The sequence below is a fragment of the Epinephelus moara genome, chromosome 18 (genome assembly GCF_006386435.1).
Source record: "Epinephelus moara isolate mb chromosome 18, YSFRI_EMoa_1.0, whole genome shotgun sequence".
Lineage (NCBI taxonomy): Eukaryota > Metazoa > Chordata > Actinopteri > Perciformes > Serranidae > Epinephelus > Epinephelus moara.
The window spans coordinates 10947646-10974474 of NC_065523.1; the positions used below are offsets into that span (position 1 = coordinate 10947646).

At 41.9% G+C, this 26829-nt stretch overlaps 1 protein-coding gene across 3 annotated transcripts in view; it reads right to left on the reverse strand.

Annotated features, from left to right (window-relative positions):
• LOC126404819 (RNA binding protein fox-1 homolog 3-like) overlaps positions 1–26829 on the reverse strand; it is a 457207-nt gene that overhangs the window by 117603 nt on the left and 312775 nt on the right. For all 3 annotated transcript variants that reach the window (XM_050068158.1, XM_050068155.1, XM_050068156.1), the window contains exon 6: positions 14058–14167. In XM_050068158.1, the coding sequence (XP_049924115.1) occupies positions 14058–14167 (110 nt within the window). The remainder of the gene's footprint in view (positions 1–14057; positions 14168–26829) is intronic.

The following is a 26829-nucleotide window of genomic DNA, read 5'->3' on the forward strand; positions in this document are numbered from 1 at the left end:
AACCCCCCCACCCCCCACCCCCCCCACCCCCCCGCCGCCCTCTCTTCCCTCCCTCCTCTCCATTCTCTCTCTCCTCCTGTATCTAATCTCTTTATCAGCTGTGCAGCTAATATCAAAGAGGACTGTGGTGTGAAAATCCTGCAAGTAAAACCTGCTGTCAGAGTCTAATCACAATTAGCTGGGCTCTAGACCCATTAGCCCCAAGGGGAAGAGACCAAAAGCTGACAGAATTATTGTTAAAGCTACTGATTGCTAATGATCCCACAGAGCACAAAGGGTGGAGCCTGGGTCCCACCCTCCCCTCTAAAAAAAAAAAAAAAAAAAGGAGGAAAAAAGGAAATTCTACTACCCAATTTTTCTTTTGGAACTGATTTTCTAGGTTGTCAGAATTGCACTGAAAAAAAACATACAGTTTACCACCAATGCTTGAATCTCATGGTATTAGTGGTTAAACAGATAACATGTTTCCTGGATGTTCTGACTCCACTGCTTCCTTAGCTCGGCTTTGTAGCAGAGCTGTTACATCAGCCCTGCTACAAAGGCATGTGTGCCTTCCAGATTATAAAACATTAAGCTGGAAATTAATGACTGATTGCAACAGCCCTTACTGAAACTTGGAAGAAAAGGAGAGCAACAACTCGCAGACAAAACAATGACACGTGACACCCTGGAGTGAATCACCTGCAGTATAAGCCTTTCAAAGAAGCGCCTCGCATTTGATGTTAAGCCCCCAAACTGTTCTGGCTGTCGGAGGACTTGCCGGGAGATAGAAATGTCTAAAGTTATTACAGCAGTCAGGTAAAGTGTGTGGCAACGCGGTCCTGTAATGGGGGTGGAGAGCCGGCCAGCAGCAGCTAATGAAGGCGTCTCGGGGAGTACTAAAGAGTCTACGTGACACTACTCCTGATTCGCCCGTCTGAGGACACAGATCAATTAATACATTAACAAACGATCGCAAGCACTTCATCTTGCAATATGAAACCGGCGGCCTGGACTCGCTGCCCTCCCGCCCAGAATGGCTGATCAGCTCTGCCTCTATACACAGTCCGCCATGAATTTCAACATCCTCTGCCAGTTAGGCTGCAAACCTATCTGTGTGGGTTTGTAATGTCTCACCAGAGGCTGACGCCATATGCATGCATTGTAACTAAAACATATGCTGTACATATATGCACTGTGTGCAATAAGGGAAGATATAGGAGTGCTCCAAGCTATTCTTCATCTTCTTAGGAAATCTAACCTACTGATACAATTTGCAATATAAAACACCATACATGACTAAATCACAACAGCTTTGACTGAACATCTGCCTAAAGGGAATTCACTCCTACTAATGACCACAGCTCGGAAGCCTCAAACCGGCTTCTTGTGGAGGTTTCTGTCGTGGTTTTTTTTTTTGCAGATGAAAACAAAGCATTAATGCAGGCCAAACACACCATGTGAGCAGCCTGCGGCACACTTGACTGCGTTGTGTTGGGGAAGTCTAACGTAAACCATTGCTCCTTGCCATGCCATATATATCCAGTCTCCCCATTACCACCATCTCTACTCGACAGCGAGGGCCCTGCACTGCTAAATTATTCATCACACTGAGGGGAGGACAGAAGCATGCATGGTTTCTCCACTCCATGCCTCTTCCCTTTTTCTCTCTGTCTCTAATGCAAAGGAACAGCCGGGTGGAGAGAATGATATACAGGCCGTCTCTCCATCACTGTGTGGCCATCGCAGGAGATGTCGCCTCCACTTCCTCCAATTACCACAGTGGAGTTGAGGTTGGGGTTTGGGTTGCGCGCTGTGGCACACCAGACGGTCGCTGGCTTGCCCGCCATGCATATGGGGGAAAAAGGTGGGTGGCACCCAGGGGCCCCATGCATAACCTGGGACGTCTTTGTATACACATTCATCTATATCAGTGGGCAACGGGGAAATGTAAGCCAAAGGTAATTGCCCCGGATAAGAACATCTGCTTGGTGAATAAATATTCTAATGAGGGGAGCTTGCAGGTTCCCCAGACTGATGCACGGCTGACAGGCCTCCGGAGGGACCGCAGGTAATGCTCACCACCTGCAGTTCAAACAGGAGGCGGTCCCACCCTCCTCTCACAGCTAAACGCTGGCCGACTAATGCGCACACACACACACACAGAGCCACAGACACACACTGTAGATACCAGGGATGGGTGGTAAAACATTGATCATGCACTGGTTGTGATGTTACTGTTCTCAGGAATGACAAGTGCGATGCAATACTCTTACAGTTTCACTTTTCATGTCATCCAGCGCATGTTCTGTTGCTGAGTAGATGTTGAAGAGTAAGAAGGAGAGAAGACGCCCCAAATTCTTTTACACTACCTCCTGCAGTGTCGCGTGAAGCTGGAACTGTAAGACTTTTCAAAAATTGTCTAACCCCTGAACATTTTCACCTGCTTAATGGACAAAAACTTATGTCACTGCTTCTGTTATTACACTCACACACATTAATTTTCATTGTCTATTAATCTGATTTCTGATTATTTTTCAGTTTAATCGATGAATTGTTTAGTCTAAATGTCAGAAATTAATGAAAAAAGGTCCAGGGCAGTTTCTGAGAACCCACTGCTTTGCTCTCAAACACTTGTTTTGTTAGTTGATAACTTTATTGTCCACATTGTGGAAAATTGTTTCGGCTTCAACAAACGGCATTAACAATAGTTTGACCACACAATACAACTGATCAGACAATATTTGTCACAAAGACAGTCCAACACCTAAACACATTAAATGTACAGCGATATAAAACAGAGAAAGCCACAAACCCTCATATTTGAAAAAAAACAAAATAATAATAAAAAGGAGCCAGATAATATTTAGCATTTAGTCTTGATAATGATTTATTATGTTTTCCAATAGCTTGTTCTCATCCTTTAATTCGAAACACGACCAGGCTGATGTCAAATTTTATGGCTGCAGCTTACCATCACTTTCACTTTCCATTAACGTGATTGTTAATTTTCCCATAATTTTTACAATCATTTAGTCAACACCATGTCTGAGTATGGTCAGAAAGGCTGATCACAATTATCCTGAGTCCAAGCTGGAATCTTTCCATTGCTTGTTTTGTCCCAAAAACTGACAAAAATACAAAGTTTTTTTTTAAATACAATGATATAAAACAAAAAAGCAGCAAATCCTCACATTTGAGAAGCTGGAGCCAGCAAATATTAAGAACTGTAGCTTTATAAATTATTTAAACACTTAATTAATCTATTAACTACGCTGATGTCGGTTAACATTCCACTGATCATCACATCTAATGACCGACTTATCATAACAGCACTTTGTCACCACTTTATCAGGTTTAGGTTATTTAAAGGCTGATAATATCAATATTAATAATAATAATAATAACAATAATAATAATAATAATCTTTTATAACCTCTCAGCTGTAGCTAACCTGGACGAAAATTGTAGAAATATTCACTACTTTTTCTTTTTTGAGCACAGTTACCTTCAACACTGGACATTTAGCTTCAGTGATCATTCAGAAATTCAGTATCCTGAAACTTCAAAGTAAAAATAAGACATAATTATAGATTTTAGAGTTGTAGATGGAAATGATAAAAAATAAGGAGTCATGTATTGAATTAATGCTAGGAGAAAAAAATAACTTCGAAAGTAAGTAGAGAGTGAAAGTAGTAAAATGTTTTATTTAGCCCAAAATTTATGGATCCACTCATAAACATACGCAGAAAAACGCTGATGCGTTGGCTCCTTAACTGATATGATGAGAGAAACAGCCCACTACAGTACATGAGGCCCACTGTTACACTGATGAGCCTGCAGGGCTGCAGACTGAAGCATTACTGCTTCACTCTATTCAGCCTACATCTGTGTGTGTGTGTGGTCATCGCCCCGAACGACTGCAGGGAGAATTAGTGATGAAACTGAGAGGTGGAAAAAGTTGAGCTGTATCCTCAAAGCACGCCTTCAAAGAGGCTGGGAGACAGTGACGAGCCTCTCTCAATAAGCATCAATACCCAGGAGGTATCACAAGAGAAACGCTTTGAGTATCAGGGAGGCCTGCGTTGCAGCGAGGCCTCACAAGGCAAACAATACAGCACGCTGTATTATATTCTTTTAGTTATGACATAATTTGGAAATCATATACCTTCCTGTCACTTCCACTCTACTCGAAAACAAAAAGAAAACTTTTCTCGTGGTCCAAATGTGAGCTCATTTATCCACTTAGAGTAACTTTGGCCCCAAAACATCCTCTCTCTCCAGAAATCTGAGCTCTAAATCAATACCCAGCGCTGCTTCATTCATAGCATGCTTAACATGCTTTTTGTTATTCATGTTTTTGCTCTTACTTCCAAGTTTAAAAAAAAAAGCGGTTGTAGTATTAAGTCATTTCTAATGAAGTCATCCACATAAAATAACTTTACCCCCCAAAAAAGATGCTCTCTCCCAAGAAATATGAACTTACGATCAATAGCTACACACACACACACACACACACAGACAGACACACACACAGTCTGCAAGAGACACATCTGTAACTGCATTACAGCTCAAATTGTTTACAGTGGCAAAGCTGGAAATATGTGGTGCATTGGAAAAATAATTTCATTTACTTTGCATTTCTGTGAAGGTACAAAACACAAGTTGGCAAAACAGTGGAGGATTAAAATGATCTGCAATAGGCATTAGTGAGGAATAAATGTAGTGTGGAGTGTAAATGCTAAAGCAGCGAGCACTGGGCGGGTATTGTTGTGGTGAGAATGCAAACCACTGAGGAGACAAAACCAATCTGACTAATCACACATGATCTCAAACAGAATTAATCAGCAGCTCTGCTGAACAATCTGTAATCATCCTCATTCTGCGCTTAATGCCGCTTAATTTATGAAAAGACAAAAATAGGAGTAATTCTGGCTGACTTAGATGTATGGGCAACGGAGACAACAGCATCACAAAACGCGTTTGAAACACAGCGCAGACGAGGAAATCGAAATGTGTCCCCAGAAGACCCTGAGCAGCTCATTCTCAGATGCCGGTGTTAATCGAGGAGATGTAGTTTCAAATAGCAGACATGCTACATGCTGGGTAGTTTGACTGTCAGTGGAAGTTGAATAACAATACTTGTAAAGGTATAAGTGTGGGTAATAATCACACTCCAACATCCTCTCTCATTTAAAGGCTGAATAAATCCGACACGTACGCGCAGGCCTCTATAGCATCTGGCTGCAGCATCCAGCATCAATAAAACACATGGAAGTGGAAAACCATCAGCTCTGTTCATGCATGTGGGAGGCGCAACTCCCCCCCACCCCCCACCCCACCTCCCTCCCACACACATACACACAAAAAAAACCACTGAAACACATATGCCTGACACATCATCACACACACCAACTCTCTGCCCATGCCGGAGCAGTGTGAGCGCAAAACGACATCCACACTTTGTGGTCCGGTACTCACCCAAAAGTACATCATCATGGTGGAAGCAGGACAGGTGTGGGCAGGCGGGTGGAGGAGAGCAGGGCCGAGCACTGGGACCAGTCCAACCAGTGTGGGTGTCAAGTGGAGTCCGAGCGTTTGGACAGAGCTTTACTGGTCCCTGTTCCACTGAGGCAGCCCTCCCTCTCAACTGTTCAATAGGGCTCGACTTGAGGTTTCCCCCCCTTCTTCTTCTTTTGCCTCTTTCTCTACAAGCAGCTTGTTCTTCAGTTAATTTTTAAAAGCCCCCTTCTTTCTCTTCTTCTTCTGAGCCAACACAAGAAAGAGGGGGGAAAAAGCAGAAAAGAGAGCTGGGGAGGTGTTGTAACCTCTTTTTTCTTTTGACACTCTTCCACTCCACTTGCCTCTCCACACCACTCACTTCGAGACTCTCCCTCTGTCTCTCTGCTCTCTCTCTCTCTCTCTCTCCCCCCTGTGCCGTCTCTTATTGGTGAATGTGAAATCAGTCGGTACGGCGCCGAGGCTCAACTAGAGCAGCAGCAGCCTGCGCTTGACAGCTGCCTCCAGCGTTCCTCCACCGGAGCCGTGTTGCTCTGCATAGAGGAGTGCGCCGAAACAAACCGGGATCCTGCAGACGGTACTGTAAAATTCAGCGTCCCGGGGAGGAGGAGGAGGGGGAGGAAGGGGGGAGTCAGGAAGCTGGGAGTCGTGGTGGAGAGCTCTGCGGGGAGGAGGGGTGTGTGTGTGTGTGTGTGTGTGGGGGGGGGGGGCTTGTGTTGATGATGATGCTGGTGATAGTGGAGGACTAACAGATTGCTCCTCTTTCTTCTTTTCACTGTGTGACTGAGATGTTGCACTGAAGTTGTGGCAGTTTTAGTTCATTGAAGAGAAGAAGAAGACAATGCTGAAGGAAAAAAAAAACTGGTGGATCTCAGAGAAACCTTAAAGTATGCCACAGGCAATTGGGAGGCACAGCCTATTTTCCACTTGTTCTCTGTTTTTAGCTGCTGAGCTTCGCTGTCTTCATGTGTGTGCTGCTGCATTTTCTTTTCTTCGTTTTTTTTTTTTGTACCAGTGCAAGCAACCAAACTGATGGGTTGGTGACCAGGAGTGTGTTTGGTTAAAATCTTTTCATGGCAGATCAGAGGCCAGATGAAGTTGGTGTGAAACACCTTTGTGTGCCAAGCTATATTACATTACATGCTTTAGTGTGTTTTCCATCTGGCGGCTGTAAAGGGGGAGGGGAAAACAGGAGGGGGGAGGGAGGGAGGGAGGGAGGGAGGGGGGAGGCTTGGCTATCTTCTAGACAGCACTGTAACAATGAGCCTGCCTCAGCAATTTTCAAAACATATCATCAATACACGACTGGGAGCTTGCGCTTTTAAATATTAACCCTGTGGCAACCGGGGCAGGCTGCGGAGAGCTCGAGTGGTTTTGCGGCATCCTCTAGTGCTGGATCATCCAATAAAAGACGTCCTGGGGGATGAGCTAATTTGCTGTAGGATCCTAAAGAACATTTGCCAGCTATAGAGAACATTGCCGTAATGAACAGAGCAGATATATTCAGGTTATGTTACCCATCAGTAATTGCCACATAAGGAGGCTGAGTTAAATTTGCAGCTGGCTTTGAGCGAATTGATACACAAGGGGCCTCATTCATATGGCGTAACTGTCATCTTGAATTTATCACCCATTTTATTTTTCCGCCTCCTTCAGGAAAGCACAAGTGAACGCTGAAATATGAAACAGCTTAAAGGCAGTCAAAGAATCGCAATTAGTGATTTTGCAAATATTGTGATGTTTTAGAAGAACAGTTTATTTTAGAAGCGAGCTGCGCTTTTTGATAAATCAAGACAGGCTTCACATAATTCTGCTCTTTCCTTCCCTCTCTGTCACATCACAATCCAGCCTTTCCATTACTTTGCACACATATATATACACACACACACACACTCACACACAATCTCTTATTTGTGGCATTACCATGCACATACAAGTCCTCCATATCTTTATACATGTCCACCAGAACCCAATGGATTTACATTAGCAATCACAGAGTGGGTAACCGCCCCACTCCTACATCAATCTCTGATGGGAAATAAAAATGAAATGCACTTCTCAGGCAACTCGGATTAAGGATCACGCTTTTATCAAATACTGAAGTCTATTTCAAGTCCTGCTCATAAATAACTGAGGGGAGAGAGGGAGGAAAAGAAAAAGGGTGGAGGCAAAAAAAAACCGAGGGAGAGAGACCGGAGGGGAAGGGGCAGGCAGGCAGGGGTGGTGTGGATGTAGACAGAGAGCATCATGGTCTGAAGCTAAGGGCACTTGGGGTTGGAGGGATTAGGGAAAAAGGTAGAAAATAAGAATCTGAGGGCGTTTTAGCATCATATAATCCCCACTTCTCCTTTCTAGAAATCTCCTTCAATTACAGATGAAAAATGGAATTCGGGTTAAGATGGCGTTGCTCGGGGTGCAGATCTGGTCTTCCCCGCTTCCTGTCTCCCTCCTGAGCTGCATTTCTCCCATGTTCCACACGCGCTTACCAAGGATGCGAGTGGCTTTCCCGACCATTTAGATTTCCCACCATAGTCTAGACACTCCCCGGAGACTCTGCCATCCATTATAAAGATAGAGCTTTCAGAGAGAGGAGGAAGTGAAGGCCTCACACAGAGCGTGTTTTGCCTAAAATGTCCGTCTGTCTCCGACCCTCACCGGCTCGAGATCTGTTGTCTTAATATTTTATGATGATCTCACCTCTCTTCTGTAGTGTGCTGCTACTTACAGAGCATCTTCTGTCAGACTACACTCAGATCTCTGTCATTAGAAAGACTCCAGGGGAGACAATGAGCCGCACTTCCCCCGAGTTCTCACTCTCAACCCCACAAAATCCCAGTGGAGTTCCGGGCTATAGTTATGGCCATGTCGACCTATCGTCCTCATTCATCAAACGCCAGGCCCTGCGCTGTCTGGTCGCAGCTGGTGTGAGACCCGGGCGTTTGGCTGAAGACAGGAGGAGATGCCGCTCCATCCTGAGTCTCCCAGGTTACTTTTCTGTAATCACACACTTCACTTTATGGAGTGACCTGTTTTACAACTCGCTGACAAGGATCCTCAGCTATGCTCCTTTTATCTGCCTTCATCAGCTCCACAGGTAGGTATTGACATTTCTATACTAAATACAGCACGTCGTCAAAGTAAGGCTGAGCACAGTGATACTGTTATGCAATACTGCACTGAAACAACCAGAGGCTCTGTGCTCTCTCCCTCTCTGTCCCCTCTTAAACATCAAGATTGATTTTTTTTTGTGGTGAAGTTGTAAAGTTTTACATATTGCATTTCTTTTTACTTTTATGCTTGTAGTGACAGGAAGTTGTGCTAACTGCTGCTGCAAAATACCTGCAGTCAGCTAAAAATGGTGGCATGAGCTGGGTTCTGGATTATACCTGGACATTTTTCACATCTAAAAATGGCTATTATATGTGTCTGTGTCAACTTCATCACTACAACAAACACAACATAATATAACAACTTTTAAGTGTAGAACATTTTTGGCTCAGCACTTTTATTTTGAAGAACTGTTTCCAGCCATAGAGTAACTAGGAGGCTATTAGCATGCCAACAGTACCTTATCTCCTTCTTTGTACTCAGCTTTTATGTCACCAAGCTAACTGCCAGTGATCAAAATACACACATTGCTACCTTGCATGGTGGTACAAAATCATTGGAGTACTGCGATATAGTAGTGGCAGCATGCCTGGTGACTTGCCATAGATTCACAACGGATTTGCTTGCTGCTGAGATGACGGCAAATCTGCATATGTATCGCCTCGACTCGCCTGCTGGTGACACCAACCCCAGTACACACTGGTTCATGTACCAGTTGCAGACAGTACATTCAGTGCTCGTTAGCCTGTGGGTACTGTTCCTGGCTTCCTGTTGGCTTTGGCGGGACTCCCAGTTGCAGTTTGGTTGATTGTTAAACTTCTGATTTTCAGTGTTAGTATTGATCTTATTACATGAAGTGTTTTAAAAGTACCACTCTCCAATGAAAATTAAGTTTTTAGCCTTGTTATCAAGGTTTTTTTATTTGCTACAATACATATCAAAAGTGAAATTAGCAGTGACTGAGCATTTACACCTTGGAGCTGTGGTGCACCAGTGACAGCCTCAAAAACAGGCAGCCAGGGTTTCATACATCACATATCTAAGGAACCAATCCCATCAAACTGCAAGGTGGGGCTTTTCATATCATTTGCATAACACCATGGCCAAACAAGGAGTATCAAAGGAGAAGCCAGGTGTAGCTACGTATCAGTATTTGCAAGCCGAGTTCCACTATTCTCCAAATAATGGCAGAGACGTGTATACTACTCACAGTATATAAAATAAGGTAATACAAAAGGGACAATGTGAACACACTGTAATGTCATAGACGATATTATTGTATGTTTCACAACTGCTAGTTCTATGTCAGATAACAAGCTAACAAACAACATAAACAAATTCAAGATGCTAACTACACTGCTAGTTGCTGATTTTGGTGCACAACAGACTCCTGATCTGAGTCCAGGTCTGACTGAGGCTCAGACATGTATGGCTGAATCTCTCCAATGTTTCCTTGATGCACATAGCTCTTCATCGGTCAACCTACATGTAGCGCAAGCAGTGGTGGTGAATGGGGCAGAGAATTTCTTAATGATGGAGAAAGAGTAAATGCACTTCCAGACCCTTTTCTGTTTTTGTTTTTTTACTTTTTATGTGGGCAAATCATGTTTAAAAAAATATCGATCTACAGTATTTCTACAAACTACAAAAAAAGCATGTTTTTGAGAGGAACTTTAATACTTAATTCTCTTTTTTGTGCCACTCTCACCAGGCAACACTCAGGATTTTTTATAATTTTTCATTAAAGTCATGCACAAGTAAAATACTCTGTGATGTTAAGTCATCCACTAAATGTAATCTATATTGAATTATTTTATAATACAATGTAGCAGAAATTGCTTTACTTCCACTTAATCCCATCACATCCTGTTATGGTGCCGTGCACTTCTCTGGCCTAAGTGAGGTCTTAACCTGGTATTTACGAAAGCAACATCTGAACTTCCTGGCACAGTGTGTATATGAGTATGAATGGTTGTCTTTCTATAAGTATGTCAGCCCTATAGACTGTCACCTTGTCTGGGAATACCCTGCTCTTAACCCTGTGTACTGTATGCTGGTATAGGCTGGACGGGTTTTAAACCAAAACAGCAGTTTGTTCTGTTTTTTCATTTTGCAAAATAAAATTTAGCTTACTGGTGGGTTATAATGACAAAGAAGAAATCATGTTATGTCATCAAGACATCTTGACAGCTAATAAATATGGATAAAATAACAAGAAAAATACATGGTTTTAGATATTCCTTTAACTCCAGCATTGTGACATAGAGCCTGCATATTTAGCCTTGAAACGGTAATGTTTTGTTTCCTAGCCCTGGAAGACATCATTAAACATCATTTGTAAGCATACATTACACTATACGCAGCAAATCGCCCATCTGGTGATTTCGGAGCTCACTGTCTAGGAAACAATAAATCCATTGTATTGCTCCACGTAAAGAATCCCACTAAAGTAACGCCTCCGTGTAGACATACGTCGAGTATATTAAACATAGCCGTGTGCGCAGACTGTATGTAGTGTTAATAATGCAGTGTTTACACCTTGGCACTGAGCAGGCAGTACTGGCCCAGGGCTGCAAACTGGCAGGGCTGTGCAGTAATTAGGGGCTGTGTGTTGGGGATGTGAAGGCTTGCTGTGTGTCATGCTGATACCACTGCCGGGCAGACCTGGTGTGACGGCAGCAGGCACGCCGAGTGCGACACGAGGCCACACCTTTCTGTCGCAGCAGGAAGTCGCACCTTTCACTTCAACAAGCGATCCTGCAGCCTGTGAGCTCGGTTGTTGCTCAGCGGTCCACGGAGGGACACAGAGGATTTTTAAAGCTGTGACAGCAGCCATTAGCTGTCTTCACAACATGAGCAATGCGTGTGGTCCGTGTGTTCATGCACACATCCATATTAACCCTTTATGTTACATGGTAATTAATTTTTTTTTTCATTAAACTTAAGATCTATTTTTGTCTTTGTGTGTCCATGTCTATGTTGGAATAATTCATTAATTAATGATTTTTGTTTTGTAAATCTAATCAAATTGTCTCTTGCACTCTAACCATGGATATAGAAGGTCTGTTTCTCTCTCTCTCTCTTTTTTTTTTAACATGTACAGACATCTATTTGTGGTGAATTTCAGAGACAGAAAGTTCTGGTTTGACAAAATTGTGACTCTTAGACAAAAGGGTGCAGTAATAAAAGGTTTAAAGGTGCACACGAGAAATTTGGAACTGAACTCCCATAATGCTTGGGGACTTGCATGAGACAGATGAAAAGAAAGCAAGTGAAATCGTAGTATCAGAGGCCAAGATACCTTGACTTTTAATCCCTAACGTGGGTCAAGCTCCAGTAACACTGCACTCTACATTTCCTGTAAGGGTTAAGCATTGTTTAAAACATTATGATACCCACACCCTTAAAATGATACTGATACAAATAGAGTACTTAATTTGAAACCTTTTTTTTTCTACCTCATTCAATACCCATGATGTGAATGGAAGCATTCAGTTGTGTAAATTACCACCAGACGCTACAGGCGTGTAGCATAGCCATACCTTTGCATGTTTTGGTGGCATCTCGGCAGCCTGAACTGCCAGTTTCGTCAAATACACCACACTCGACTTTATCCCATCGCATACTGCATGGGTTGTAGCTGCTGCTGTAGTGAGCCAATCACAGGTCGCATTAATACAAAAATGCTTGTGGTGACTGGCTGTGAGCAAAACCATACAAATAGTCTTTTATTTTGGTAGATCTGATACAAAAAGGATCAAATGCAGGTATCGTTTGACTGGAGAACGTTTGATACTACTTGGTACTGGGTTATATAAGTTGATACCTTAAAGGTGTCATGTACTGATACCAAGTCCTACCTATTATCCAACCTAGCAGGGTCTGCCCCCTTAACCCTAACCCTAACCCTAACCCTGATTTACAAACTGAAGGGTATGGAGTTGATAAAAGACACTAAAGCAGGCATTCTGTTTGGTTAAAACTCCATGCCACAATAACCCTGATGATCTTTAACAGCCACATAACACATGATACAACGGTTAAAACAGCTGAACAGTACTAAACACGGCAACTGAACCAGCAGTAATGTGTAAAATCAGTGTACTGGCCCTTTAAGAAGAATTAATTGGAGAAACTATTCATTCATAAGACCATCCTATTATATTATATTATATGCTTTTAGAAAGGTGCCATGAAGACACTTCTGAAGTATGAAAGAATCAGTTTAATTATTTCTCTCCTTCATACTCTTATGAGTAATAACAACAGAAAAATAGCAATGATTTCTGTGTAATTGAAAGCCAAATCTCTGTCAGCTGTCGTGTTTGATGTCTGTATCATTTGTTGCATCTTTCAAAGACTTGTTTACTGGCTACTGTGTGCACTGTGTGTGTGTCAGTGCATGCATACTTGAGTTTTACTTTGAATTCATTAGTGCATATATTAGAAATGATATACATATAAGTCACTGTAAAAGCTGCAGGCTCTTACAGTTGTGGAGAGAGAGAGATTCAGTAGCTTTTCAACTTGCAACACAAGCAACCCCAACTGGAATCCTAACAGCCTCTTGCATCTCCGTCTGACATTAATTGATAATCAAACAAGCCTTCACATTAGACATTTATGAGATCAGCTGAATTATCTATTTAATGTAACCCAATTATATGCAACCCTTGTGCACCAATCAACAGTAATTCCCGACTCATAAATGACAGCTACAACGACAGATTTAATCAATAATAAACATTGATGAAAACTTGCGACCCGCTCAGAAAGAGGGTAATTAACAGGAAGAAAAAGTGCTGTGCTGAATTTATTTTTTCTTTAGGAAAATTGCTCTGTAATCCTCATGGTTTACGCTGTTCACAAGAACCTCGTCTGTATCGCAGCCCACATTCCAGCACCAGTGAGAGTAAGTGTAAAACAAACATTCAATTTCCCTTTGACAATTAGGGATAGACATTTATCATTAATCCTTTACACAGGCTTCAACTGCTCCAGCTCTTAATTACAACCTTATCATTTTTTAAAGTTGCTGCCATGAAGCTACATTTCATGAATTATTTAGTCGGCCTTTTTAGTGAAAACTAAACACCACAACAGCTTCAACTGGGAGGAAATAAATCCATACATGGTCTCACCTGTATTTTTAGAGTCAAGGAAGACATATCTTTGTTTTGACTTTCCTACCTAAAGCTCAAGCTGAAAAGGTCTGATATGAAATAAGATGCTAAGATGTGGTGGGGTTCCCTCGTCTTACATCCACAGCAGAAGACTGCACGCAGAACATGACTTCAACTAACACATGTCAGCAGAGCGAGTTTCAAAAGTAGCCCATTAGAAACATTTGGGAATTCTGCACCTGAAGCCTGTTTGGGTTCAACAGAACCGCATACAACTCTTCTGAAAAAATGGAGGTAAGTGTGCACACAGGGGCCTGCTGCTCTTACCAGTCTTGTAAAGAGGGGCACTCCCAAATGCCAGAGGTGATCGTTCAGCAGTCCGCTGTACACCACGTTCCCGAAGACAGCAATGCTTCCTGACTTACACAACGTGTTTCCTACGGGGACACAAAGAAACACAGGCAGGCGTCACTGAAACGGACAGGAAGCAGCCAGGGGCAACTGTATGCACTCCGGCGGCAAGACACTTAGGTCTGAGAAAAGAAAAAAAAGAGGCAAATTCAATCAAAGGAAATCATTGCACAGGAAGAGAAATAATACAGAATGCATCATTGATTGTTATATATATTGATTTTAGAGGTCTATTGACCTTACATGTAATGTCGAATACAGATATGTAGCCCGTCTGTGATCAATAACGGTTGTAAACTGAGCCAGGTGGATTTAACAACACAGTAGAGTCTAATATCTATATAACCAAATGGGGTGCAAGATGAAGATGGCAATGGAGAGAAAAATCTCTAAAACCAGTGGGGAAAAACAATTGTCAAATTTTAAACCTGTAAATGCCTCGTGGTAACCTTAAAAGCATCATGGTACTTCACTAAAACACTCGTAAAAAACACTCACAGGACCCAAAACAAAATGGTCATGCTTCGTAAACGTTTGATCACTGTCATGATCCTGGTCTCTGAAAGGTAACAACTCAGAGTGCACTATCAAGAGTCACAATTACTCTAAGAGATCGCAAACCAGCTTTACAGAGGCACACACATGATAAAAATGCAAGGTTTTCAGTTTTACTTCTACATACTGCTGTGAGACCACTTAACTGTTATGTTAATGCACTGCTGTTACAAAATAAGCAACTGTTGCTGCAGTGATATTGGGATCCTAAAATGGTTTACACAGGTAGACCCATGAGGCTTTGAGATTTACACAGTGTGTACCTTCCTGAGGTTGAGTGAGAATGGAAACTGATGTAATCCCAAACAAGCTAGCAAACCGCTGCTTATCTGGTGGTTAATAGCAGCCTCTGTTTAGCCCTGGTGATGCAGCCGTATCATGATCTACTTACATGTTTTCCTTTTTTTTGTTCAATACTGATTGTGTGACAGTTTGTAATCTGTTTAATGTGCGGCCTGTAATTGATGCAGTTGCTGCTGCTTGTCTCATTCAAGACAGTTTTGAAAAATAGATTTTTAATCTTAACAGAAAGCTAAGGTTGTGATGGCAGTTGCAGGGCTAAAAGCTGCTCCCCAAACGTTTGTCTATGAATGCATTAAGGTTTCTTTTGCCTGAAAAGGTACAACTGTGTTCCTGGGGTTTACTATTAATACTCCAAGATAAAGTAAAGGTAGCCACCACAGCATATTTTACACTTTGAACTTAAAGTAATTATTAATTTGTTAGCTTTCAAAATTCTACATCTCCAAGGAGTTTTACACAATATATTTAGGGTTGGCTCTGGAACAAATCAGAGCAGGAGACCAATGTTACCCCCTTTCCACCAAATGAAACTTAGTTCTTGCACCAGTTCTGTTCACATTTCTTGAAACCTTGGTGATATTTAGCAAACCGGCTCATGTCCCTGCCAGTTTTGAGCAGAACCACTGTCACTGAGGAAGCGTCATCAAAGGAGGGCCTTGCACAACGGAAGTAAACAGTAGTAGCAATATTGGCTAATAAAGGATTTTGTTCTGTTATTATAGATTTTCATCCAAAACACAAGCAACAATATGACATGCTCTCTGATGTCGTCACAGTTTGCACTTCAGGTCAGAAAAAGTGCTATACATTGGTTCCAGTTGGGAACTTTTTCGAACCAACTGATTTTTAGCGAAAATGCTCTGAGCACTTCAGAATTAGGTGTTCAAACCAAAACCAACTCCATGTTTGTAGAAGACGGATATTTGTGATCACAAATAAAACCCATAACACTCTCAGTTTACAGCAGGTACACATAAGAGATTTTAGCAAATAGCTACTTTACACACACACACAAAAAAAAAAAATCTAAAGCAACCAAAAAGTTGGCTAACAATTAAAAACACAAAACCACTACAGCAACTGCTCACTTTACAGTGTACAGTCTATAACACGGTGACAGGAATAACTGACCAGACTGGAATAAGTGTCATTACATCACTTCAATTGCAGAGCACAGATGAACAGTTATAATTTGTTATGTCAAGTTTTGATTTAAGCAGTGATTTTCACATATTTTTGTGTGCCATGTAATAATGTAAATGCATTTTTTTTTACAACCCATCAAGGAGGGAAAACCCGGTCTAAGTGGATGGGCCCTGCCTTCCTGGGTCCCCTGTGACACCGGCACAAAGTACATCATTGTTAGCGTTGGTTTCTCCCTTGTTAGTGATATCCACCAATGCTCTCTTCTAATGTCATCTCTCCAACATGTTAGCTGTAATCAAAAAAAAAAAAAAAATCTAATGAAATCCTCTGAAAAGTTCAATAAATATTAAATAAGCAGCAATAGCCTACTTACATACGTATATGTTTTATTTTAAGCCCTTCTTGTCGAGAAACACGGAGTGAACCACATGGCACACTGTTGAGTAAGTTTACATTCCAAGGCCGGATTCTTAGTAATTTTTACTTTCACTGGAACAGAACTCAGAAGTTCCAGCTTAACTTTGGCTCTCTATGAGGCTTCCCTTGTTAAATCAAAGGTGAAAAAAATCTTACAGCATCTGCTTGACAGATACACAACAACACTGGCATGCTGTCAAGCCTGCTGTAAAATGTATAGCAGCAACCTTCCTCTATAGGTCGTGTCCACTGCTCCTGAGCCTCGGCACACAGTTCACCCTCTCAAAGACACTCTTAATTAGCTCAGTGCCAATGAGGGGGCCTTCACAAGCAGTAACACACATGCATGCATGCCCACACACACACATGTCCCCAAGAGTGTGATGTACTGCACACTGACGTCCCCATGTATGTGATGAATGCAGCTTATGGAGCGGGCGGCACAGAAAACACAGGTCCCCATTGTAATTTCTGCACAAAGGAACGTTGCAAAGGCACACCAGGGGTGGAGTGAAGCAGTGCTGACAAGCAGCACATGCATTATTTAAAAACAAAAGTAAAAAATGCCCATTAAAGTGTCAGTGGTGCTTTCGGCAGTGCTGGCTTGGGCGCGGTGTGCGTATTACTGTTATTAATGGGCCAGGCGTGGGGGGCATTTCTTCGGTGTGATTGCTCTGCTGCTGTTGCTATCCGCGGTTCAAGCCCACCCCCCCCACCCCTTTTTTTCTCCATTTCTTCTGTGTGTGTGTGGAAGAGGAACAGATGAAGAGCATGATACAGACAGAGACGGAGAGACACCGCGAGACCCCGAGTGCACAGTCAATGAGCTCCTACAGCTAATATCATTTCACATTATTGAATGCATATTAAGGCAGAGAGACCTTGTCAGACGAATAGGAGCACCAGTGCTTATATCAAATTCTGATCCGCCGTCACGGCCATGTCTAAAAAATGCCGGGAATGTAGTCAGCATATTGAAAATAAGTGCATACCATTTTTCTTTGCAGTTTAAGATCAAGGGCTATACATTACCGCTACTGACACAGCAGAATGAGGTCATTGTGCATGTTGTAATTACAGCTGGGTAAACACTCTGCTCTCTGCTGCAACACTGGAAACGCAGAGAGCATGCAGGAGTGGTGAAGAAAAAAGAGAACATAAAGCAACGACTTTTGATCTCTCTGCTTACAGTATTGGAAAATATTGAATGCATCAGTGGGAATAAATAAATTGAACAAAATGATCATCAGTGTTTGTTATGATCAATTCCACAGCCGTGTAACACATTGAAATCAATGCGGCGGCTGTTTTAACTGTTAGATAACATAGTGCACAAACAATAAAGACACATCTCTGACCTATTCCTCTGCAGCCAGTTTGTTATGGTATTATTGATGGTGTTTACATGCAGCGAACAGAGCATATAATCAAATTCTCCACATATGCATGTAGAAAATGTCACATAGAAGAGACAGCTTAATTTTCCCCCTCACAAACTCTGCAGAGCTGTGAAGCCAGCTGCTTTTTAATTTATTTATTATTTTATTTTTGTTTATAAAAAATTGATTCAGCTGCGCATGTTTGCACCACTGGAGCATCTGCAGTTTTCTTCCATTTAATAAAATCTAACCTAAATTGATGACGTGCTGCTTATTGGTTCACGATGAACTGTTGATAATCCTTTTTTTTGGGTTGTTAATCCTGCTTTTTTAGGGCCCTTCTCAGCAGTTAGGTGTTCTCTCATCTGCAGACTCGACAGCATTGAGCCCAACCTCTGATTAATTATTAATTGTGTGATTAAAGTGTGCGATGGTGTGTGTGTGTGTGTGTGTGTGTGTGGCTTCCAAGGATGGAGGAATGCAACCTGCAGTCTACTTTACATTATCCACAACTTCTACTCTCTACTCCTTCACCTTTGGGGGGGGAACTTGCATTTTAGAACAAGGCATTTACCTACAGGAGTCAAATTATTTAATACCCAAATCATCGGGCATGTACAATACCTGCAAGAGCAGAAGATGGGAAGGTAAGGGTGTTGTTTTATTAAGTGAATGATGCCTGGTTGAATCTGGTTCAATTTTATTTTGGCTGCAAGTCAGAGTTTCTTTTTTTTTTTCCTTTTTTTTTTTTTTTTACTCAGTGGAGACACACATGGAGAGTTTGGCCGACGAAGATTTCAAGGCTGATACTGCTACCAATATTTCAGGTTTGTATCTACTTATTAGTTATTCGAAATGCCAATATTCAACCTTAAACTTTCAAACTTTTCCAAAGAAGAAAACATAAACGTGTACTTGGAAGAAATGGGATAAACTCGTGAAATTAGAAACAGCTCGAGCGCTCTGCACAGACGGTGTAGTATGCATCATTTCTGAATATCCACTACATCAGAGATAAAGCACTGATTGTACTGCAAAACCCTTGATCTTATGAAGTCATTTCTGTCTATATTTGAGTCCTAAAAACCTAGTTTACTTAAAACAAGTGAAAAAAAAAATCTGCCAGTGCAGTAGGAATAGTTTAACCTGTTTCCAGTAGACATTACCATGTTGCTAGAGCTTTCTATAAATGAGTGTCTATGTCTTTAAAACAAGAAAGAATAAAGGAGAACATTACAAGTTTTGAAAAATAGTTCTCCTTATGAACATGAGGGGCAGATTTGCTTCGTATGTTTTAAGAAAATCTACATGTAGGACTAAACTACACAAAAACAACTTGATCAGATAAAAGAGAGGCTTCACCAGTGTGGCCAGTATCTGCTTTTCAAATAAAAGACTGATAGCAATCCAAATTTAAGCAGGATTAACTGGAAGTCAAAGTATAACCCATACTGCAGATATAATTCATGTGAGTGAAAGTAAAAACAAAGCTAACTGACTATTTGGGTGTTAAAGATGCAATTATGTGGGGAAAAAATGATGTATGCTTATCAAAACACACAGTTTTAAAGCCAAAATGATTATACAATTATTATTATTATTATTGGTTGATAGACAGAAATGCACTACGACTACTTTAATATCCAAGTAACTATTAAAGTAATTTTTCATGCAGAAATGCCAAATATTTCCAAGTTTCAGCAACTGAATTGTGAGAATTTGTTGCATTTTTTTGTCTCATATGATGGTGAACAGATTTTTATTTATTTTTATTTAATTATTGTTTAGGAATGCTTGGAAAAAGCAATTTAAAGCCATCACCTTGTCTTTGGCAAATCATGATGGACACTCTTAATTATTTTCCTGATATTTTATAGCTCTAATAATTAATCGATAATGGAAATAACTCTCGCCGCAGTGAAGTAATTGTTAGTTGCTGCTAAACACGTTATCATGAAATAGATACTGTTCACAACCTGCTTAATATCTAGGGGAATGAAATGGAAGAAAACCATCTGAGAGTGGTGTCAACATTATCGGTGACTGGTGATTTAGATACATATTTGTGTGTGTGTGAGCATGTGTGCATTGCCCCCGGCTCTCCGGCCTCCCCCCTGGCTCTGCCGATGGAGGTGGGTCGCTTTAAGCATTCAAACTCCAGAATGTGCAGCTCATTTCTAGCAACGAGGCACATTGCTGCAATGCAATAAGGGAAAACAACACTTTTAATAATTCAGGCCCTGAGACCGTGAGGGGGGTGAGGTGGAGAGTGGGGAGTGGGGGGATGGGTGGAGGGAAGACGTCTTAAAGTACCGCAGAATGGCTCATTTAGCTCCTGCTACGCATTATTAAAGTTGTATCGAACCCCCTCCTGGGTCTTTCCCAAAGTTTTTTTTTTTTTTTTTTTTCATTTTCCTTTCCTCTTTCCCCAAAAGCCTGCGAGGTAACCAATAACAGCTACCAACATTTATAAACGACAGAGTATCCTGCACCTTAGAGGAGGAGGTAAACAATGGTGTAGCTCTTAATCTCTCTTTCTTCCTGTCCTCCCCGCTCACTAGTCCTCCGGTCCAAAATTTGTCAGTGCTTTATCCTGTTTGAACCGTAATACAGAGCCCTCACTGTCCAGATTATTTTCTGCCTGAGCTAAGCCCACGATGCATAAAAAATGTGGGGAATGAACCTTGTATGGAATCAAATTGAGTAATAAAATCGTGTTCGCTGTGGCACTGATGGACGCATGATGGTACTGTTAAGGACGTGTTCAAAGGTACCGTAAATTGCCTCTGAGCCTGATGGCAGTTTCCAGAGCAAAGAGACTGAATATGAATAAAAAATACAGAGGCAGAAGAAAAATGGGAACAAGCTCAATGCAGATGTGCTTATTATATTTTGTCATCCTGGGAAAACAACAGTACATCAATGCACACAACAGGTCAATCCGACCAATCTGTTAACGTTAAAACATCCAGCAGATGGTATTAACTCCTTAATGTCCATTCCCTGTGTTGAAGGGGCCATATGTGACATTCAGAGTGTGGGCTGGGATTGTCTGCACACGGCTCTCACCTCTGAGATCATAAGAAAACGCAGGTGGCTGAGCTGAAATGGCAGCAACTAGCAGTGCTAGCCATGCTAATAGGGCTAACAGCGCTAGTGGTGCTAGGGATATCACACCAAATCTGGCATTGTGGTGATTTGCTGCGGAGTTGCAAGGCAGTATGGGAAGTGTTGCTTAAATGACCCATTAGTTGGGGAGTGGAAGGAGGGGACCAACTATAGAAAGCCGATCTCGCCATCTCAGCGGCCGAGTATGTTTCTTCAGTAAATATGTTTGTGTCAGCTGAAAAGATCTGGAGATTTACTTTTGAATTGTTGATTGATATCATTACAGTAGTATCTTTGTTACCACAAAAGAACACATGCGAACACACAAAGCGAGTCCTCTTCTTTGCTGGATAGTTCATACAAGCTGTTTAATACCTTACTTCTTTCACTCACTAAAATATTAAACGCTAAAAAGAGACTGTGGTACTTGCTCCTGTGGACTGCAGATGTCCTCGGGTCTTATTGCAGGTTACGTGATTGGCCACCACAGCGTGATGTCGATTGTGTTTTTCCAAAAATGTATTCTGTTTTAACTTTGTGGTGCAGGCCGCTGCAGTTTTTTTTTCCCTGCGGCCCCACTGCTGCAGCCTGTATGCACTAGCCATATACAAATGAATGGGAGGACGTTGCTATACGCGACATTCACAGTATGGGCTGGGATTGCCTGCACATGGCTCTCACCTCTGTCGTCACAAGCAAATATGGAGGTGGCTGAGCCAAAATGGCAGTCGCTAGTAGTGCTAGCCGCTCTAATGGTGCTAACAGTGTTAACCTGGGGGACTGGAGGGTGGACGTTACACTTCCATGCCACCTTTGTCTTGTCAGCTGAATGAGCGCAGTGTAGAGCGACAGTGTTTGATTAGCCAGTGTGACATGAAGGGAGGGACTTACATGCACTAACCTGTATGTGTGTGTTTCAACTCCTGATTAAAGCATTTTGTTCACATCCAGTAAAATATTCAAACCCAAGATTTTTTTATGACTGCATCATTCCATCAAATTGTAATTTTTTTTTGTTATATGCATCTTTTTACATGTTTCCTTAAAATCTAGCCCCAGATATCTGGTATCATTAGAACCTGTGGGACCTCTGCCACATGAGGGAATAAATATCAGGTGGATAAAAGATTAAAAGAAAAGTCTGTTGTTATTTGCCAACTTGATGTTTTTACTTTAAGATATTCATGCGTCTGTGTAGGCTGAGAAAAAGCTACAAACACCCGTTGATTAAATCCTTTTAAATCCTCACACATGCAGCGGTGGTCAACCTTCGAACAAGGCTGTTTTTCTTTGTGAAAACTTGACATTTCAGAGATACCGTGGAAGGTTTTCAGCCGGCAGCAACAAATTATAATTATTATAATTTATGATTACTGCTTACATTGCACAATACAATGAAAAAAAAGTAAAAGCCTATTAAAATGTCCATTTAGGATATATACACCATAAACTGCTGCAGAGATCTTAAATCAAAGTCCACTGAGCTGTAAGAGACGCAGAGACAGAAGACAGGAGGTCAGGAGAGATGAGGAAGACAGTAGATGTCAGATGTGTTATGATTGGCTGATATATTGGTCTTTTATGAGAAATCAGTGTGGTCGAGTCAATGTTGTTCACCTCTGAAATGATGGATATGAAACAGTCAGATTACATATTCATTGTAGTATGTGACACTAATTGATGATCAGATTCCAGACAAATGATAGTATTCATTGTAACTATATTTAAAAGACAAATTCAACATATAAGGAAATACACTCATTTGCTCTCATGCTGAATTACATGAAAAGATTGCTGCCACTCACATAATGTCTAATGACTGCAGTCCGAGGCTACAGACAGGAGACATTTAGCTTAGCATATTGCCTAGAAACAAAGGGACACTGCTACCCTTGCTCTGTCCAAAGATAATACCTGCATGCCAGCACCTCTGCATTTAATTTGTTTAATCCATACAAAAACAGTCTTCCCATTTCCCCATGTTAGCAGTCTTTGTGCTAGACTAAGCTCGTGGCTAGCAGAGCATGTGAGCGGAGCAGAGCGGGTGAAAATTTCCGCTCCTCGTTCGCAGACCTGTCACTTTGCGCCGCTTGTCCGCTCCGCTTGGTTCTGCGCATTCTTCACTCCGCTCTGCTCTGCTCCATCATAAATTTTATCACGCTCCACTCACTCCGCTCAAAAAAAACTGCGTCGTACTACCCTAACCTGTAATCTTCTATTCACAATAAAACATGAGCTTGGTAGATTCTCCGGGGAAGCCCTCTCCCCTCTCCCCGCAGTTAGGGACTGTTCTCCACGGTACTGCTGTCGGCAGGGTGGAAATAAGTCAAAGTGTGGAGGAGACGGACCAGGTTAAGCGGCCGACCTCCGGGGAAGCCCTCTCGCCTCTCCCCACAGCTAGGGACCGTTCTCCAAGGTACCGCTGCTTCTCTTCTCAGTTTCTTTTCTGAAGTACACAGTAAACTCCATAGTTTTGAAAGAAAATAGTGTGGGTGTGTGCAGGTGCAAAGATGCATTCTGGGTGGGGCATGAGCGACCGGAGCGAAATTGGAGCGAGAGATAAGGCTCCGCTCCACCTTTTAAAAAAAATAGCCGCTCCTCGCTCAACACAAAATCCTTCCGCTCCCTGCTCCACTCCAGCTCACATGCTCTGGTGGCTAGATACCAGCTGGTGGTAGTTTGATATTTAACAGACAGCTGAGTGGTGTCAGTCTCATTTAGCTCTTAGCAGCAATAAGAATGCATCACTAAAGGTGGAACTAATTCTCTGATGTTGAGAGGTGTTTCAGAGACATCTGAGATTCTGATTTTCATAACCACCCATTAAATGTCATTTTCATGTCATTATCTGCCTCATATAAGTGGCTGAAAAGAGGCCTGTTACACCTATTAGCAGGTTTAGAAGGTCGTTATCAGCCCATTTAATGGCAGTTATGCTGCTGTTTCACTTTCATTAGGTTTTAGGGCTGTCAACGAATATTCTAAATTTGAATATAAATTCTAATTTTAAAAAAAATGGCCCTTCGAATGTGAAAATTGATATTCGATTGTGGAGAAAAAAAAAAACACCACCGCAGCTGTCCTCTTTGCAAGTGGGCGTTGGCCTGAGCCGCTGCACTGAACGCACTGCATAAGGCCACACCGCCCGCGGAGGTGCTGCGACGCGTAGCGCACCGAAATTCTCGCACGAGCCGGGGCACTTCCATTCACATCAGACGTGCATTTCTCCATGCTGGTCGACAAGCGGTTCTGCTCCCAGCTGTTGTCTCCGTCACCCGGCTTGACACATTCGCTCGCGACTTGCGCAGAAAATAGCCGGCCACGGAGCTGCGCGGCGCGGCGCAGCGCAGCCGGTGTGGATGACACAATCGGTTAACATGGACGCCGAAAGGAAACTGGCTTTGCTTCTCGGCGCTTCGAGGCTCTTTGCAGCGCTTCCGCGAGCCCTGTGGCCTGACGGGTCAGAGGGGGGGGTGAACGAGAGGTCCGCGGCCGCTTCTAACGTAATGTTTTAGATAATTGTTTTATGTGTTTTAATGTGTAGGTATGTAAATGTTTTCAAAGACGTTTATGTTGAAACAAAAATACCTACAAGTAGTTATGTTTCCTTGTATTAATACATATACAAGTATTTTTCCTGTCATTTTTGAGCAATTTTGACAGCCCTATTAGGTTTAGGCGCCAAAACTACTTTAGGTTAGGTTTGGGAAAAGATTTTGGTTTAGGTTAAGATAAGCAAGTTTGTGACAAAACATTAACATTGAATCGTGGTTTCACATGAGACAAGAACAGCAGTCTCCTGGGTGAAAGTCCTTTGCTACATGGACTTTGTCAATCTTTGTACTACATCACCGGATTGCCCCTTTTGCTCTCATCATAATTACTACAGCCACTAAAGGTCACCGCCTAACAAAGGTAAATGTAGGTGGCAGAACGGGGTCATAAACCTTGAATCGATGCTCCCAATGACAACTGATAACTGCCATTTAATGGGCTGATACGGCCTTCTGAACTCACTAGTGTGTGTGTAGCAGGCCACTACTACCTTCTAACCCATATATATGAGGCTGAAAATAATTGATAACACCCATTCAGCTGAGTGATTACATGCGGAGCAGCTTTCATAGCTCAGTCCAGACATGAACATGAACATGACAAGTCTGGATGGGACCTCATGGATATCATGGTATCTTGCTAGATACTACAGAACAATCAGAAGTATCATTCTTATGACAGATTCACTGGAAAGAATACTCCAGATACCTGTAGTGGCTGATACTGTGTCCAAGAAGGCAAGGAAAAAAGCAACCAATAAAGGTTATTCCCATATGCATTTACCTGTGCTGTATTCACTAGATGGAAAGAGCTGACTGAGAGGATATAATGTAATATAATGCCGACAAAGAACTGACATTATTTTTGCATGGCTGGTTGGTTTCAGTGCATTTAAAAAGCGAACACAATTGACAAACAGCTTTTGATGAGAGTTTGAGGAGAGGCCTTGTACATCAAAGCAAGACCAGTGAAGCCAGCCAGTCAACCACCCAGCCTAAACGTCAGACAAACCAGTCAGCCAGCTGCTTCGTCTCCCACTGAGTGTCAGACTCTGACGTTCTTCCTGCTTCTGCCATCTAAGCTGATGCTGAACTAAACACAGCCCCCTTTTCCTCAAAGCTATGTAAATTAGCCACGTTGCTAAGTGGATTCCTCTTTTTTTTTTTTTTTGTTTCGAAAGCNTGAGTGTCAGACTCTGACGTTCTTCCTGCTTCTGCCATCTAAGCTGATGCTGAACTAAACACAGACCCCTTTTCCTCAAAGCTATGTAAATTAGCCACGTTGCTAAGTGGATTCCTCTTTTCTTTTTTTTTTTTTGTTTCGAAAGCCGCAGGGCCGATTAGGACCCTTTTCTATCTACGGAATGTATACACACCAACATACAGTGGAAAGCATTTCTCCCCATGGGGGATGTTCGGTGGTCTTCCCTTTCTCATAACACAACCCTGCTTCAATAGATCAGTTGTTGCATTTAAAGTAAAAATAATGTACATTTCTCTGGTGGAAAAACGGAGGTGGGTGGGAGCTAATAAAGACCAGGCCACAGCGGCAGGGATCTTTGACCTCGGCACACATAGTTGTTTTTTTATTGCATAATGTACATTTTATGGCCAACAGTATGTGGAGACCCCTGTCTACCTAATGTGCTTTTGATCTGAGGTTTTTCTCCACGGATTGCTACAGGTCTCAGTTCCAATGAAGGGAACATTCAATGTCAAAGCATACAGTATTTCAAACCAGTGTTTCCCCACCTCTAGATTAGGGCCTCTTTATGGTCACAACTGAGGCATTGTGAGATTTGACAAAAACAGAGAAAAATACACATTTCTACAACACAAAGTTACACTATGTTCATTGGACAGTGTTGGTTAGTAAGTTACTAGTTAACACATTACAGTAATATCATTCCTATTCCCCCTAAAGAATAAAAAATACTAAAAAATATATTTTTAATTAAAAAACTATTTTTAATATAATTGTATTACAGTAATAATATTAACCCCAAAACAAATAAAATCATTATGGCCTTATTTTTGTTGTCAGCCCCCTACTGATTTAAAATCTAACAATCAATCACATCCTCAAATTCATTTTTGATATTATCATGCTTGCAGGTCACAAAGCAGCAAGCTAACGTTAGCTTGAAAGATGGAAATGTCTACCCTACATTCAGCAGCTGTAAATATTCCCATTACTTTGATTTTGTCAGGTAGAGAGATGACAAG